An 18,071-nucleotide genomic window follows, 5' to 3' on the forward strand; every position below is an offset into this window, starting at 1 on the left:
AGTTAACCTTTTGACCACAAATAATAATTGGTTCCCCTATTTAGTGACTCAATATGCAAATGCTGTTCAATTTTCAAGTTGACGGATGAAAAATGACCTCAAGATTACCTTTGTCCTTTGACCGCAAAATCTATAGGCTTCTTCCTTATGACCAACTCTATCATCTGGTGAAGTTTTGCGAAGATCGGTTAAAAATTGTGACCTGTAGGCGATTGACAGACACAGACAGACAGACAAACAGACAGACAGAATAACACACAAAACCAACCAATATACTTTTTAAAATCTTCAATTTTGCAAGTAACAAACAAACAGGGGTGAAAACATAACCTCCATCCACCTTTGGTGGAGGAGGTAACTATAAAGCATCTGAAAATGCAACGCCTGTCTGTGGGCGTTTGTATTCAGACGTCTTCTCCTTCTTCCGTATACTCAAAAAAACAAAAACAGTTTTAAAAAATACAAAATGAAAAACGATTATTTTATGCAATTTTGCCTTTTAACCTTTTGATATTAAAAAAAAAAATCAGCTTGTAGCTTTTGATTGGTGAACAAATTCATTGATCCAATATGCAAATTCTTAAAATTTCAGGTCAATCGGATGAAAATTGACGATTTTATGTGATGCTGACCTTTGACCTTTTGATCAAATTATTAATTTGCCTTCTCCATATTCTCATAATAAAATTTTGTTGAAAATTTAATGACAAAACAAATGCTAAATTGAAATTTCAGGTCAATTGGATGAAAATTGACGATTTTATGTGATGCTGACCTTTGACCTTTTGATCAAATTATTAATTTGCCTTCTCCATATTCTCATAATAAAATTTTGTTGAAAATTTAATGACAAAACAAATGCTAAATTGAAATTTCAGGTCAATTGGATGAAAATTGACGATTTTATGTGATGCTGACCTTTGACCTTTTGATCAAATTATTAATTTGCCTTCTCCATATTCTCATAATAAAATTTTGTTGAAAATGTAATGACAAAACAAATGCTAAATTGAAATTTCAGGTCAATTGGATGAAAATTGACGATTTTATGTGATGCTGACCTTTGACCTTTTGATCAAATTATTAATTTGCCTTCTCCATATTCTCATAATAAAATTTTGTTGAAAATTTAATGACAAAACAAATGCTAAATTGAAATTTCAGGTCAATTGGATGAAAATTGACGATTTTATGTGATGCTGACCTTTGACCTTTTGATCAAATTATTAATTTGCCTTCTCCATATTCTCATAATAAAATTTTGTTGAAAATTTAATGACAAAACAAATGCTAAATTGAAATTTCAGGTCAATTGGATGAAAATTGACGATTTTATGTGATGCTGACCTTTGACCTTTTGATCAAATTATTAATTTGCCTTCTCCATATTCTCATAATAAAATTTTGTTGAAAATGTAATGACAAAACAAATGCTAAATTGAAATTTCAGGTCAATTGGATGAAAATTGACGATTTTATGTGATGCTGACCTTTGACCTTTTGATCAAATTATTAATTTGCCTTCTCCATATTCTCATAACTAGGGCATGCCCGTACTATATATATATCTAAAATTATATCCCCCCCCTCTATTTACATGAAATGGTTTGGTCCATTCGCAAAGCCAAAGCGAACGGCAGTTACGAATCGCAGTTACGATGAATCGCAAAGTAGTTTTAATTAGTTTTAAAACATAGTTTAACGCCAACATAGTTTGCCAACGTGAAATAAATGAATACGCTCTCAAATGTGCCGTCCGAGGCAGAGTGTGTTCGCCACGTTCGGCACACGCGATAGCTCGCTGCTCTCTGATTGGTTGAATCGTTTTTTGGACATAGCTCGGTAAGTAATTGTCCGATTAATATGAAACCTTGAAAAGGCACATCCTCGGGTCCCCAGCAATATACCTGGCAAGTTTAAAGTATATCGGACCGGTAGTTGTCGAGAAACAGCGGTCGCATACACACACACAGAGATTACTGGAATTATAGATAGATAAAATTTTGTTGAAAATTTAATGACAAAACAAATGCTAAATTGAAATTTCAGGTCAATTGGATGAAAATCGATGATTGTAGGTGACGCCGACATTTGACCTTTTGACCTTTTGACAAAATCACTATAATTCGCCTTCTCTGTATTATCATATTAGAGTTTTGGTGAAAATTTGATGACAAAATGGTTTAAAAAAAAGTTTCGGTCCGGGGACACACACACACACACACACACACACACACACACACACACACACACACACACACACACACACACACACACACACACACACACACACACACGTGATTACAAACAAGGTAATCTGTCTTCTACCGACTCCTCTCCGGCCTTGCACCCCCAGCTCTCTCTGTGCTCTGTCCCCCAAATATTCCTACAGGTCGCACAAGATCTGCCAGCAACCCTCTGATGGTTAAACTGCCGAAATCTCGGCTCTCCGCTCACCTTCACTCTTTCATTCCTCTTTTCTCCCGCCTCTGGAACAAACTCCCTCACTCCCTTCAATCCCACTCCTCCCTCCAGGTCTTTAAAACAGCTGTTCACCACCATCTCTTATCTTCCCCCATCCAAAACCTTGATCTTTTCTACCCCCGCTAATTCACCCCAGATCCACCTTGTTTGAAATTCCAACTTCTTTCCTGGAAGTCCTGGCAGTGTCCATATGTTTTATACCTCTCCCACTGCCCCCTTCCCACGCCCCCCCCAAAGCCCTCGCCCTCTCTCAGATCTCTCGATGTCTCCATGTCTCTCGGTCCCTGCTCTCAAATGTTGTGTTTGTGTCCTTCCCCCTCTCTCCCCATCTTGTCTACCGCTCCCTATGTTATATGTTTTATGTGTCGGTTTGTCTTTCTGTGTGATTAATGTTCGCTCTTTCACGAGCCTCGATATTGTATACAAAAAAAAAAAAAAAAAGAAAAAAAAAAAGCCTTATCTTCTCTTCTTATCTTCCCCAATCCAAAACCTTGATCTTTTCTACCCCCGCTAATTTCACCCCAAATCCACTTTTTTGAGGTGACTTTTGACTTCTTTCCTGGAAGTCCTTGGTGTCCTTGCGTTTTATACCTATCCTGCCTCCCCCCAGGCCCTCTCCCTCCAAAAACATCTCCCGATGTCCCTGCTCTCAAATGTTGTGTTTGTGTGCTTCCTCCCCTTCTCTCCCCATCTTGTCGACCGCTCCCCTTTTTATATACTTTGTTTGCTTGTTTGTTTGATTTGTTTGTTTGATAAATGTTAGCTCTTTCACGAGCCTCGACTCTGTACACAAAAAAAAAAAAAAAAAAAAAAAAAAAAAAAAGTAGGCAAAAGTTTAAGGTATGGTAATTGGATGGAGCACATTGTCGTCGGTGTTTATTTATTTTACATCATTTGAGGTCAGCCCCTTCATTTTCCTTTTCCTGTGAATTTTCTTTTCCAGCTTCGACTGTCTCACTCACTCCTGATCACGGATGATCATGCCATGCATGGCTAAGTGGTCTTTCATTAGGAAACCATGAACATCAGTTTGTGCTTCCGTGCGACTGGCGTGTCAAAGTCAGACGACTACCGTATGTTAGCTTACCTTCACACTAAGGATCACGTGATTAAACCTGATCAGGACAAAGATCGCCTTTTAACTGCCAGGATACCCGAGTCGAATAATTGCGTGATTGTGGCCGCCGCCATTTTAGATTTGACATTTTCTAAATTCCTGTGTCTCACTGATACATGATGTACGACACCCATATGCGTTACAAAAAATGTTTTGTCGAGATTAAGATTACGGCCACACCAAATAAAATTCCTTTCCAAGAGATCAACCCATCTGTCAATGATCAGGCCCTCAATGTTAGACATGAGATCAGGACCATCTCTCTGGACATATCTCATGCTATTGATCCAGTCTGGTATCCCGACTTTTCTTCCAAACTCTCTGGTATGGTATCCAAGGCCAAGTCCACACATGGCTTACTGACTTTCTCTACTCTCGAAGCCAATGTGCGGCTCTCAACGGAATCCTTTCGTCTCCTCTCCCTGTCAAGGCTGGAGTGCTCCAGGAAGTGTTCTGGGAGCAGTCCTCTTCCTTATCTTCATCAACGATCTCCCTGAATCTCTGGGAAATCCTCTTTGGCTCTTTACTAATGGCTCCACCCTGTGGCCTGACATCCTTCAGACATGTAGGGTGCAGCGTCTTCCCTCTCAGACCTTGACATAATCACCAGCTGCTCAAACACTTGGAATATGTTTTTCAATTTCAATCCTGACATGTCTCAATGTCTCAGTCTCTCAGTCTCTCTCTCACACACACACACACACACACACACACACACACACACACACACACACACACACACACACACACACACACACACTCTCTCTCTCTCTCTCTCTCTCTCTCTCTCTCTCTCTCTCTCTCTCTCTCTCTCTCTCTCTCTCTCTCTCTCTCTCTCTCTCTCTCTCTCTCTCTCTCTCTCTCTCTCTCTCTCTCTCTCTCTCTCTCTCACACACACACACTCTCTCTTTCTCTTTCTTTCTTTCTCTCTTTCTCTCTCTCTCTCTCTCTGAAAGAACCATATCTCAAACCCTCCCAACTACTCCCTTAACAACCCTCTTAAAGAAGTTCAATCACTAAAACTATTGGGTCTCATTCTCAGACATGATCTTTCTTGGGCAAACCACATTTCAAAGTTGGCATCCAAATCCAGTCTGGGCAGGTCCGAGGTCAGAAGTGGATGATACATACAATATACCCTCTTTCTTGTTCCAATTTTTCCCACCTGTGGAAACCAACTTCCACTTTCTCTTCAATCTCATTCTTCCCTCCAGGTCTTCAAGACAGCAGTTCACCACCATCTCAGATCATCCCCCATCCAAAGCCATTAAATTTCCTACACCCGTTAAACCACTCCAACCCCTTTCCCACCCCTAAATATTCCTTCTGGATCAATCTTATCCACCCCCTGCATTCTCCCATACCCCTCATCCTTACCCGCATCCCTTGTAGCCTGTCTCCGTTTATTTTCTCCCTCGGCCCTGCTGTAGAGAGCATACCTCCACCTGGTTGGCCATATCACTCAATGGTGAAGAATCACTTAAGAAGTTATCAGATCAATATTCGGATCTGGATCTTCACCAAAATGTAATAATTCCATCCCTCTCACATACCCAAACTCTCCACCAAATTACGTCCGAATCTGTTCACAACTTTTTGAGATATCGTGTTCACAGACAAGAGACACAAACAAACAAACAACAAGACGTCATGTCGAGCCCAATACTTGCAAAATCCACCCGCACCCTCCAATAAACAAGACCGAAAGTCTAACAGCGGCGTAGCAGTAGTACTCTACTCGCTGCAACGTACGGCTGTCCGGGTGTCCGGGTGTAAAAACACGACAGGTTCAACCGCTTTGACGACAGGTTCGACCTGCACAGCATATAAATTAAAATGTCGGTCGGTGGAGTCAGCCGTCGTACACCGTCGAACGGCGTAATGACATCAGAGACGTAATGACGTAGCGTGACGGACGGACACAAAACTGCCGCTACTTTAAAATATAGAAGATGATATATTTTAAACTCCAGTAACTTTGCATTCACTACAAAGGGATTAATGTTACGATTAGATATAATATTAACGTTACGTTATCATTATGATGAACATGAAATTACTATAAAAAAAACCAAGACTAATTCCTTACTTTCGCGTTATTTGTACTGAATGAATGAATGAATGATCGTTTTAAGGCCATTTTCCCCGCTAGTGCGGGGGTTAGCCTTGCGGGCCCCATGACAATCATGGTTCCCTGTTTGAGGCAATGTTTTTATGGCCGGATGCCCTTCCTGACGACAACCCGAAGTCGCCTCTTACGATGCGCAGGGATACGGTGTACCTATTCTAATCTGGGTCACACCGGGATCATTCATCCCAGCAAGCTGGTACTCAATTTGCCGACCTCGGAAGGATGACAGGCTGAGTGAACCCCCCTGGTGTTAAATTAGCGATCGACCGGGATTTGTACTGTACACCGCTTATCATTGATTCATGAACCATACACCGCTTCAATCTATAAACTGTGCAATATGTTCGACAATATATTCAGCATGAACGACATTTGAATCGAAATGGCGGATCTGCAATTTTGCAAGTAACACACCTTTGATGGCGGAGGTAATGAACACTAATCAAATGCTCTGCCTTCCTTTATCATTCACTTGTAGAAATCAATAGCCATTTATAGATTTATCTTACCCGGAAAAGTCCGTTGTGAAGAGTCCATAGCCAAAGACGTAAATTCTACTCACTTGAATGAGCATGAGGTATCCCATAGAAACCACAAAAATGAGCCTGAGCAGAGACAAACACATGACATAAACCTTACAGAGCTGCAGAATTCATTAATTATCTTAACAAACACCACCACATGGAATTCTAAGGTATAAAGGATTATAAATAAATAAAATTTTAACATAGAAACATTAATTTAAACCCTGCAAAAGCGTTGGCAAATATGCAGCCCTCCTTGTATACAGTCGTGGCCAGAAATATTGGCACCCTTGCACTTTTTTCAAATAATGCACCATTTCTTCCAGAAAATTGTTGAAATTAAAAATCTTTTGGTGTCCAGATTTGTATTTCTTTGGTTTGCAGTGGAACAAAACAAAAACAAGCTGAAAAAATTACTAAATCTTAGCTTATTCCATGCAGATGTCCTGAAATGGCCCAGACAATATTATTGGCACCTTTTAGAATATGTTAGAAATAATTAGATTTCAAGCAGGTGATTCTCCTTTACTTTGGAATTGAACTGACCTGTGGTGAGTTGCAGGTGCCTGCAATATAAAAACCACTCATTCAACCAGTTTGAATGGAGAAAAGGAGTCATTCTGCTGTTTTGTGTCACTGTGTGTACAACAATAAGCATGGAGAAAAGAAAGAAAACCAGAGAATTGTCTGAGGAGGTCAGACAATATTGTAGCCAAGCATGGACAATCTCAAGGCTACAAGTCCATCTCCAGAGACCTTGATGTTCCTGTGTCCACCGTACGCAATGTTATCAGGAAGTGAAAGGCACATGGCACTGTAGCCAACCTCCCTGGACGTGGCCGCAAGAGAAAACTTGATCGAAGATTGCAGCGAAGGATTGTTTAAATGGCGGAGAAAGCACCTTGATCAACTGCCAAACAGATTCAAGCTGACCTTCAGACACAAGGTACGACAGTTTCAACTCGCACCATCCGTCGCCAACTCGAGGAAAGGGGGTTCTATGGTAGGAGACCCAGGAGGACCCCACTGCTGAGAGAGAGACATGAGAAAGCCCGACTGGAGTTTGCCAAAACACACCTGAACAAGCCAAAATCCTTCTGAGAGAATGTCCTGTGGACAGATGAGACCAAATTAGAGCTTTTTGGTAAAGCACATCATCTCTATGTTTACAGAAAAAAAAATTAAACCTTCAAAGAAAAGAACACCTTCCCTACAGTCAAACATGGAGGAGGTTCGGTGATGTGTTGGGTTGCTGTGCTGCCTCTGGCACAGTGCCTTGAATGTGTGCCTGTGCATGGCATCATGAAATCAGGAGACTACCAAGGCATTTTGGAGAGCATTGTTCAACCCAGTGTCAGAAAGCTGGGTCTCCATCAAAGGTCATGGGTCTTGCAGCAGGACAATGACCCCAAACACACTTCAAAAAGCACCCAGGAATGGTTGAAGACAAAACGCTGGACTGTTCTGAAGTGGCCAGCAATGAGTCCAGATCTAAATCCCATTGAACACCTGTGGTGAGATCTGAAAACAGCAGTTGGGAGAAGGCACCCTTCAAATCTGGGAGAACTGGAGCAGTTTTCACAAGAAGAGTGGGCCAAACTGCTCGTAGAGAAGCGGAGGAAGCTCATTCATGGCTCTAGGAAGCGCTCGACTGCAGTTATTTTGTCCAAAGTCTGTGCTACCAAATAATAAGTCAAGGTTGTCAATAATTTTGTCAATGCCATTTATTTTTTATTTCCTGATTTAAAAAAATATATTAAGTTACGAATCAAAAACAAATGTTCTGTAATATTAACAGTGAAATAAAGAATTGTGGAGACCAAACACTTTTGTCAATTTCAACTTCTTTTTAGAGAAAATTGTGAGTTATTTGAAAAGTGTGCAAGGGTGCCAATATTTCTGGCCACGACTGTATATGTGTAAGCACATAGCACACATTACCTGTTCCTCTTACTTCCTTCCCTGGGCTATTTTAGCTGGTGGTATCCGCTGGGATTTCATTTTCTTTTGTCGGAAAAGGTGAGACTTCTTCAGTCCGGTTCAGACTTTGCGCAAATTAATCAGAGCTTGAAAGGTGTTATCAGTCGACCGCCACAGCGACGTATTAAACCAAAGATTACATTTTTAGTCGTTTTGTCATCAACCTGGGTCACCAAATGGACGACCAGGCCACAAGATTTTCTTACCGTGGCACAAAATTGAAGACACAAGATGTTGCCCTGTAATTGTTACTCGCCAGCGTCTCCGTTCCACTGTGATGTTTTACTGAAAACTATTAAGTAGTGGGAACTAACCATCAAAAACAAGGAGAAAAAGACATAAAATGTCATATCCCCTGCGGTTTTAATAAGTTTTCTGCACAAAGTCAAATTTTTAAACAAAATCTGACCATGTATGTCCGATAAATTGTTGGGACACGTTTAAGTAACAAAATGGCCGCCAGTCGGCCATCTTGGATCTGATCTCGAAAAAAAATGGCATGCTTATGTGAGCCATCATTCCTTATCTATGTGCCAAGTTTGAACAAGACCGGTAAATGCATATCCGAGAAATGGTTGAGGACGTGCGCACGACACCCAATCCATAAGCCCCCGTTTCGGATGAAGTCCAATGGGGGCTAATATTGAACTATCTCAGAAGACTAGGTGGGTGTACACTGTGCATCCCCATTACATCATGTGCTATAAGTGAAGCCATTTTAAAAGCAGGAGGAGCTCCAAAGGATTATATATTCCACCATGAGATGTACAAAGTTGGGATTCAAAAGAGGAACTTAGTATGAGAACATATCATGTGATTATGGGGTGGGGGTGGGGAATAATAGCCTGCAGGGTGTTCAAGGTGAAGCCCTGCCTTCCAAGTTGGAACCGTGTGTGCGGCATGTCGAGTTTTTAGCAACTCTTCCCTCTCCTTCTCTACTCCCCCCTCCATTTCCGTCTCTTCCCTCCCCTTTCCCCCTCTCTCGGTCATTAGCCTCACCCATTCCCGAAGGGACGAGATGGGCTACGATATAATCTGTCTGTGTGTCAGTGAATGTACGTGTGAGCCTTACACAAATACATCTTTAATATAGATCATTCTTACTCAAATGTAAAAAAAAATTATATACGTTTACTCAAGTAATTGTACTCCGCCCCTCGCTATTCCATATCCAGGCGCTGTGTGACGTCATTGTTGGGCACCGAAAGGGGCCCGCGCGCTGAAAGGGAGTACTCAGTTTTCACTCCACTTGTTTTGTTTTCTTGTTTGTTTGTCCGGGCGATATCTCAGCCATCCTTTGAGCTAGGGAGATGAAATTTTGGCACAATAGTGAGCAAGTACTTTGGCTGTAAAGGCTATTTTCGATTTATTGATGAATCAATTAATTGATTAATTATTTAATTATTCGATTAATGACACAAAATTTTTGTTTTAACTTACAGTTGCGGATGAAACGGTGGTGGTTTAGGTATTTTGTTAGTCAATTGATTAATAATTTAATTATTTTACCATTATTATTTATTTATTTTTGCTATTAATCATTTATTTATTTTCGTTCTCATCTGTGCAGAGCCTGGTGTTGGCTTACCGGTTAGGGTGCCGGCTTGGGATCCTAGGATCCTGGGTTTGAATCCCGGTCGATCGCTGAATTAACACCAGGGGGGTTGACTCAGCCTGTCATCCTTCCGAGGTCGGCAAATTGAGCACCAGTTCACTGGTAATTCCCTGTGTGTCGCAAGAGGCGACTAACAGTGTTGGCGGCAGGAAGGGCATCCGGCCATAAAACATTGTTTCAAAAAGGGGACCACGATGCCCGAAAAAGGCCAACCCCTGCTCTGCGGGGAAAAATGGCCTCTTCAGGTGGTTCTTCTTTCTCATCTGTGCAATATCTCAGGCACCTTTTGAGCTAGGAAGCTGATATTTGGACACGACAGTGACCAAGTGATTTGGCTGTAAAGGATATTTTTGATCTATTGATTAATCACTTAATTGATTGATGCTTATGTAAGCCATCATTCCTTATCTGTGTTCCAAGTTTGAACATCGGTAAATGCATGTCCGAGAAATGGTCGAGGACGTACGCACGACACCCAATCCATAAGCCCCCGTTCGGACCAAGTCCAATGGGGGCTAATATTGAACTATCTCAGTAGACTAGATGGGTGTGCATCCATAATTATTTAATTCATCGATTAATGACATAATTAATTAATTTTCAAAAAGTTACAGATTCGGATGAAACGGTGATGGTTTAGGGATGCTATTCGCCAATTAAGGAATTAATTATTTTATGAGTAATTTTTATAAATTTTAATTATGCAATTAATCCCTTCATTAATCAATTATTGTATACTGTTCCCTCCCAATTCCATCTCCATGTGCTGCACTGCGGCATTGCTGGGCGCCGAAGGCTCCCCATCAATGTTGCGCGCTGGAGGATATGTTATTTATTTATTTATTTGGCATGGGGGTGGTGCACTTTGAATGTAGCTCTACTTGCTTAGGATTTGGATATTTCTTTGCTAATCGGTGTGGGTTCGATTCACGTAATTCCTTGCTCTTGGGAACTGGTACTTGGCACGCATGATGGGTATTAACATCCTGATCCCCATGAGTCAAGGAAAACCTTTCATCCAGTACTTCACATCGAAACAAAGATGCAAGATTTAAATCATAAGTGAAGAATGCACAGATTATTTGCAGCATATGTGGCCACAACAAATTGTGTTTTAAAACAACATTCACAGCATACCTCAGAGCATATGCTCAAAGAACATGCCAGGTGGCCTGAATTGGGTCTATTTTCATGTCCAATTTAATCTCTATTGGTCACAGGTTGAATCTATACATTGAATGCGGATTATATCCAAGTTATCCGCACCCATTCCTGAGGCTGTGTTTGTTGACATCCAAATCTACTGTAATCTATAACCATTCATTCACCAAGACAAATATCCAAACGAGGTTCTGCATTGTCTTGTTACCTCCACCACCGAAGGTGGACGAAGGTTGCATTTTCACCCCTGTTTGTCTGTCTCTGAACAGGATGTCTCAAAACGTTATGGTCGGGTTTGGACAAAACTTGGAGGATAGGTTGGGTGTGCGACAAGGACGAATCGATTCGATTTTGGTGAAGAATCCGGATGTGGATGAAACCAATGGGATTATGGAATGAGTGGAATGGCAAGTACAATAAATGAATTATGGTAATCACATAAATGGATAGAAAGGAGTTGGAGAATTAGGAGTAAAAACAGTGAAATAATTAAAGAAAAGGGAAAAGACCTAACTGAACCCACACAACGCATTTCTACCTCTAGACAACAGGTAGGGGTCTACCTGTGCACACAAACTATCCGTATAACTGGCTCTGTGGAGTTCTACATGTTCATGGATGTTCTCCCCATCGGGGCCGGTTTCATAAACTCTTGAATCCATTACAAGTATTCATTTAAACCTTTTAATGATCAATAGTTTACAACTGGTGGCAACATGTCCCCCTGCAGCTCCTGGACATTAGACAGCTCCAACAACTAGAGCTTCCTCATATATTGCCCGTACTGTCACCCTTGGATAATTGTTGTTTTCCACTATACCTTCCTATTCCAGATGCTGTGACAGGCCGGGAAGCACTGCGGATAATTCGTGTTTTTTTTTTAAGCACTCCGAGATGCTGTCACACTTCTGACTCAGAATGTCACGTGACCCGTGGGTCAAAATAGCTCAAGTGAAGTTCAAAATGGTTAAGTCACACCCAACTATTGGTGTAGCTTTGCTGCGTTCACCTAGTTAGGCACGCCTCAACCTTAGTATTGCTCCATCTCAAACCCCAGTCATCGTTCCCCAATTTCTGCTGGCTTCGAGAGAAAAAAACAGATTTCCAAACTTCTGAAAGTTTACAGAACTACGATTGGGAAGAGAGGTCTACGTGGACATTGGCACAACTGCTACACCTCTTAGGTAAAGATGGATGACCGTATTCACGTGTCTTGATTGCATTGTCTGTGACATGTTGTTTGTTCATGAATCCTCACTCCACAACCTTCTCACCCACTCCACTCCCCCTAAATAAAGAAAAATCTTGGTTATGTACCCCACTTCCGCTCCCAAATACATCACCAACCACCTTCCCTCCCCCCATAAAAAAACTATGTTAATCTATACCTATAAAAGGTAAAAATCTCTCCGTCTCTCTCGTTTGTAGGTGTTGTGTGCACGGACACGTCTTTTAAGTTACAAAGTCCTAACTCAGAGTACAAATACAACTTTCTGTGGGGGTAACATACGCTATGTGGCTGCGGCCTCACACAGGGGCGTTGGGGGGGGGGGGCCGGGGGAGGGGCAGGGGCATAAACTATGTATGTAATTGTGTACCGTGTAGCATCACCCCTGATGTGTCGTGTTGGTGGTAGAGTTACGTGGTGGTGTGGTGGTGCTTACAATTTCCTTTTTTACCTGGGCAACGCTGAGGTTGAAGCACTCTTGGCATGGGTTAAATCTGTCCCGATTCTCTTCTTTCCCACCGTTCCCCCTCTCCCCCCCCCAAAAAGGAGGGGCCTGTCAAAACCCCTCCCCTTCCTGCCCCCACCGAAAAGATATCCACATACAGTACATGTACTAGAACATCTCTGTCCTCTTCTCCTCTCCCTCCCCTCCCCTCTCCTCTCTTCCCTCCTCTCACCTCTCCCTCTCCTCCCTCCCCCCTGCTCCCCTTCCCCACCCTGAGCAACACCAGGTACTTCAGCTACTAAACTGATACCATTTAATTCATGAGGTGTTGACAAGGCACTGTCATGATGGGTCAAATGACCTCCTCCTGTGTCCGCATTCCTAGGATAACCAACAAATGAAATTCATCATCCAAAAAGAAAATAAAAGAAGAAAAAAGGGTAAAAGTAAAAGAAAATAATTTTCTAAAATATAAAAAGGCAAAAAAATTTGGTTAACGTTTTAGTTTGCCTTAGATGACAGACACAGCTAGCACAGGCAGGACTCACTTGTGAATATTTCCAACATTCGCAAATGTCAACACCGCATAGCAGAGCAGCACCTGCACGAAACAGTGCGTCGCGTACCTGGAGAGCAGGAGGGGAAGAAATGCTGATAAATAGGCCTCGTAAAGCATTTTGCAATTTTACGACTGTAAAGCAGTTCTCTACCTAATAAGCGACGGCCTACCTAATGGCAAGGTTAGTGCTGTCGCAGCACTCTCCCGGAGAGGATTACACTGGGTGGTTGGCCACCACCTTTAGTAGTAGCCAGAGCAGGAATTTGGAATTCGCTCAGAATGTCATACGCTCAGGTACTCTTCATCAAAAGACTTTACAGGACCTTTAACATCCAGCAGCTCATGCTTCCAGATGTGACACCTAACCTAATGTCCATCCAAGGGACAGTGCACTCTGATGCAACACTCTACCTGTGAAACACCCATTATACTTTTATTTGCTTTGGATACCTTACAAATTATGTAAACCATTTTTTAACCAATAATCCATTCATAAAATACCAACATGAATGGCTCAAATACAAAATTATGATATTTAAAACCGTCACAAGTTGGGGCCGACATGGAGCCAGCCAGACTCTTATTGCCTCTCTTAGGAGGAAGGCTCCGCTGCTTCAAATCGGATGATCACATATTTCATCCTCAGGTGATAATTATCACAAATGTGGTAAGGTGCGCCACAGCAAACGCTAACTTGGTGTTATGATCATTGTGTTGGACAAGTGATGACTTGTTCATGGTACATTTCCAACCGATGTCCTTGATTGATATTTCCATGTACCATTCATACTCCATAGAGTATAAAAAGAGTACTCTCCTCATATCCATTCGCAAAGAACTGCTTTTGGTTGACTATATATTAATATACTATCAAATGTACCCACCGTTGCCAGGCAACACAAGGTCCCTCCTCCCATTATGTGAACAAAACGACAAAAAAAGTCAATTTATCGCTGTCAATTCTAACACCATGGCTTACAAACATCGTTTGATAAGGAAAAGCTGGCTTTGGCAAGCAATTAGCGATGTAAACAGTGATTCATAGGTATGAAGATCAGCAATCAGCAATCAGCGATGTAGATAGCGATTCACAGGTATGAAGCTCTATTGTGCAGAAACCATGACAACCGACCTGTTCCAAGAGAAGGCATTGTAATTAGGCCAAAACAAAATGGCAGATTAAGAACCGTGAGAGGTGAACATGGGCTGAAAAAGGGTAATCCCGATTTTGTTGTAATTAAATAAAGCTGTTAATTATCTTCAAAAAGTGTGTTTAAATTTACCCAAACACTCAGTTTTTATTCATGCACTCTCCGGGAGTTCCCTTAATATGCATGTAAAGTTTAGGGTCGCTAGGTTTCATGGTTTTGGAATCATGGAGGAGACACACATACTCACGCACTGACTGACGTGCACTAACATTTATTATTATAGATGTGGGTAACCGAAACACCAAACAAGCATTTTCCAACAACCTCTTTGTCAATACCACACAGTAGTTATAGTCAATGAGCAGGTGAAGCCTGGTTAACATTGTGATGAAAGCAAGCCACCAATTCGGATGTTTTAAGGAGACCCAGAGAAACAATATCAAGGAGCTGATACTACTCTAGGTCCCCGGCCTTTCGGGTGGTATGAGGAATCGATCTGTGCAATATGAAAGCTAAATCTTCAACGGTTTTTGAAATATCGAGTGCACAAGCCAAGTTACCGAGATGGTTGCCATGGCAACAAAATTTAGCCAATCACAGCCGTAATCTAATCAAGTTGAGATAATGTCATGAGGGATAGATATCTGCAATATGAAAGCTAAATGTTCAACGGTTTTTGAAATACATCGTAAGACAAAAGTACATGGACGGATGATCAGTCGGACGGAGCTCATTGTAATGTCCCCCAGCTCCGACCTTGTCGACCTTGTCGGAGGAGCGGATGACAAAAAAAAGCTTGCTGGCAGTCTTGAAATTTTCTTTGGTGTCTGTTGTGAATTATTGAAAAATAAATCTAAAATATCGGTCAAAAGCCATTTCGTCAAAGAGATAAGCACAATAGTAACTAAGCGTATCAAGTGAATTATTTATTCCTGATTATATATATATATATATATATATATATATATATTTTATATATATATATATATATATATATATATATATATATATATATATATATATATATATATATATATATATATTATATATACAGTATATATATAAATCAATATGTATGAAAATACTGCAGTCAGATGGACCATCGACATCGGCTTTACCTTCATAACATTAATTCTGCCAAAAAAAAAAAATTGTCAATTTCACGTAAAACAATAATTAAGTTCTCACAACTTATCAAATATGTGAACTTGAGTTGAGGAAATGGAACAGACTGGCGAGAGATTAATCGAAGAACAGTACTGAGTATACACTGTGTATACTCGTATACACTTGTAGGGACAATGACAGGGAGATCAGGAGAAGTGGTGGAAGTATTGGTCAGAAGTAGAGTGGACATATGTTGTGTGCAAGAGACGAGATGGAAGCAAAGTGGTGTGAGAATGGTGAAGGGTAGGCAGGGACAGAAATACAAGTTTGTGTGGCAAGGGTGCCCGGAGGGCGTGAATGGTGTTGGTGTCCTGTTTTCTGAGGAGTTTGTAGACAGTGTGGTGAGTGTGACGAGAGTGAGTGATAGGTTGATGATGGTGAAAATGATGATTGGAAAGCTCTTGGTGAACGTCATCTCGGGATATGCTCCTCAGGTTGGTCGGAGCGATGAAGAGAAGGACAAGTTCTGGTGTGCGATAGAGAAGCTGATGGAAAACGTGAAAGATGAGGAAGTTGTTGTGGTAGGAGGAGACCTAAATGGACATGTGGGAAGGAGTATGGACGGTTTTGAGGGAGTTCATGGGGGTTACGGATATGGTGTGAGAAATGGAGAAGGTGAAAGGATTTTGGAGTTTGCTGATGGAGCTGATTTGTTGATTTGTAATACTCAGTTCCAGAAAGAGGATAATAAGCTGGTTACATACACGTCAGGTGGGTCGACGACAACCGTTGACTACCTGATGGTGCGTAGGCGAGATAGGGGGCACCTCCGGGACACAAAGGTGATCCCGGGGGAGGAGGCTGTTTCACAGCACCACTTGGTTGTCTGCGACATAAGGGTGAAAGGTGCGAGGAGAGCTCGGCGGGTGAAGTACCAACCGAGAATGAAGGTGTGGAGGTTGAAAGAGGTGACAGTAAGGGAGGCATTAAAAGAGAGGCTGAGTAGGGTAGAGGATGATGTGGTTGAGCTTGAAAGTGGTTGGATGTCAATGAAAGATAGTCTGTTGGGAGCCGTTGGTGAGGTATGTGGATGGACAAAAGGACCACCGAGGCACTCGGAAACATGGTGGTGGGATGATGAAGTTGGAAAGAGGATTGGCGAGAAGAGGAAGAAGTTCAAGGAGTGGCAGAAGGCGAAGGGTACGGGAGCAGAAACAGCAGAGCATGAAAGTTATAAGGCAGCCAAGAAGGCTGCAAAGAAAGAGGTAGCAAAGGCGCAGGAGGCATGTAGGAAAATGTTCGGAGAACGCTTGGATTCGGAAGAGGGTCAGAGAGCAGTATTCAGGATTGCAAAGCAGACAGCGAAAGAGAGGTGTGATGTGATGGGGGTGAGTTGCTTGAAGGATGAAGTGGGACAAATCGTTGTGGACCCAGATGGAATTAAAGGAAGATGGAACAGATATATGGAAATGCTGTTGAATACAGAGAATGAATGGGATGGCAACATAGAGAGTACCCCAGTTTTAGGACCGGCAGAGAAGATAACTGAGAAGAAAGTTGAGGAAGCGATAAAAGCAATGAAGAGTAGAAAAGCGGGAGGGCCGACGGGAGTTGTGGGAGATATGTTGAAGGCAGCAGGAAGTTGGGGGTGTGAAGAGAATGACAGAGATCTGTAATCTGGTGGTGAAAGAAGGCCGCATTCCAGTGGATTGGGAACTGAGTACCCTCGTCCCTCTATACAAGGGGAAAGGTGACCCTCTGGAGTGTGGCTCGTACCGAGAGATAAAGTTATTGGAGCATGGAATGAAGGTATTGGAAAGGGTGTTGGAGAGGAGGATAAGGAAGAAAGTGAAGATCGACGAAATGCAGTTTGGATTTATGCCAGGAAGCGGCACGACAGACGCGCTTTTTATTGTGAGGCAGTTGCAGGAGAAGTACATGGAGAAGAGGAAGAAGTTGTTTCTTGGGTTTGTTGATCTGGAGAAAGCATTCGATAGGGTTCCACGCAAAGTAGTGACATGGGCAATGAGGAAGTTAGGAGTGGAGAAATGGTTGATCAGAGTAGTGATGGCAATGTACAAAAGAGCGCGCACAGCTGTAAGGACGAAGGACGGGAACAGTGGTGAGTTTGAGGTGAAGCTGGGAGTGCATCAGGGGTCGGTACTAAGTCCACTACTATTTGTAGCTGTGATGGAGGTGCTGGCTCAGAACGTAAAGGAGGGTTTACCATGGGAGTTGTTGTATGCAGATGATCTGGTGTTGATTGCGGAAAGTATGGATGGACTGAAGGAAAAGATGAACAAGTGGGAGGAATGTATGGAGACAAAAGGTCTGAAGGTGAATATCGGAAAGACGAAGGTGATGGCAAGTGGTAAAGCATGTGGTGAGGTGGAAAGAACTGGGAAGTGGCCCTGTGCTGTGTGCAGGAAGGGTGTCGGAGTGAACTCCATTCAATGTACAATGTGCGCAGAGTGGGTTCATCAAAAATGTAGTGGTCTGAGAGGGTCATTAACCAGTGTGGCAGCTACATTCAAATGTCAGGTGTGAACAGAGGGAGCTGCACATGAAG

At 42.1% G+C, this 18,071-nt stretch overlaps 1 protein-coding gene across 1 annotated transcript in view; it reads right to left on the reverse strand.

The window, feature by feature from the left end:
- LOC137438560 (membrane-bound glycerophospholipid O-acyltransferase 1) overlaps positions 1-18,071 on the reverse strand; it is a 101,798-nt gene that overhangs the window by 64,652 nt on the left and 19,075 nt on the right. Inside the window, exons 3-4 of the mRNA XM_068133705.2 lie at positions 13,234-13,311; positions 6,242-6,337 (exon numbers count right to left, since the gene is read on the reverse strand). Of these exons, the coding sequence (XP_067989806.2) occupies positions 6,242-6,337; positions 13,234-13,311 (174 nt within the window). The remainder of the gene's footprint in view (positions 1-6,241; positions 6,338-13,233; positions 13,312-18,071) is intronic.

This window comes from Myxine glutinosa, chromosome 13, assembly GCF_964187855.1.
Source record: "Myxine glutinosa chromosome 13, kmMyxGlut1.1, whole genome shotgun sequence".
Lineage (NCBI taxonomy): Eukaryota > Metazoa > Chordata > Myxini > Myxiniformes > Myxinidae > Myxine > Myxine glutinosa.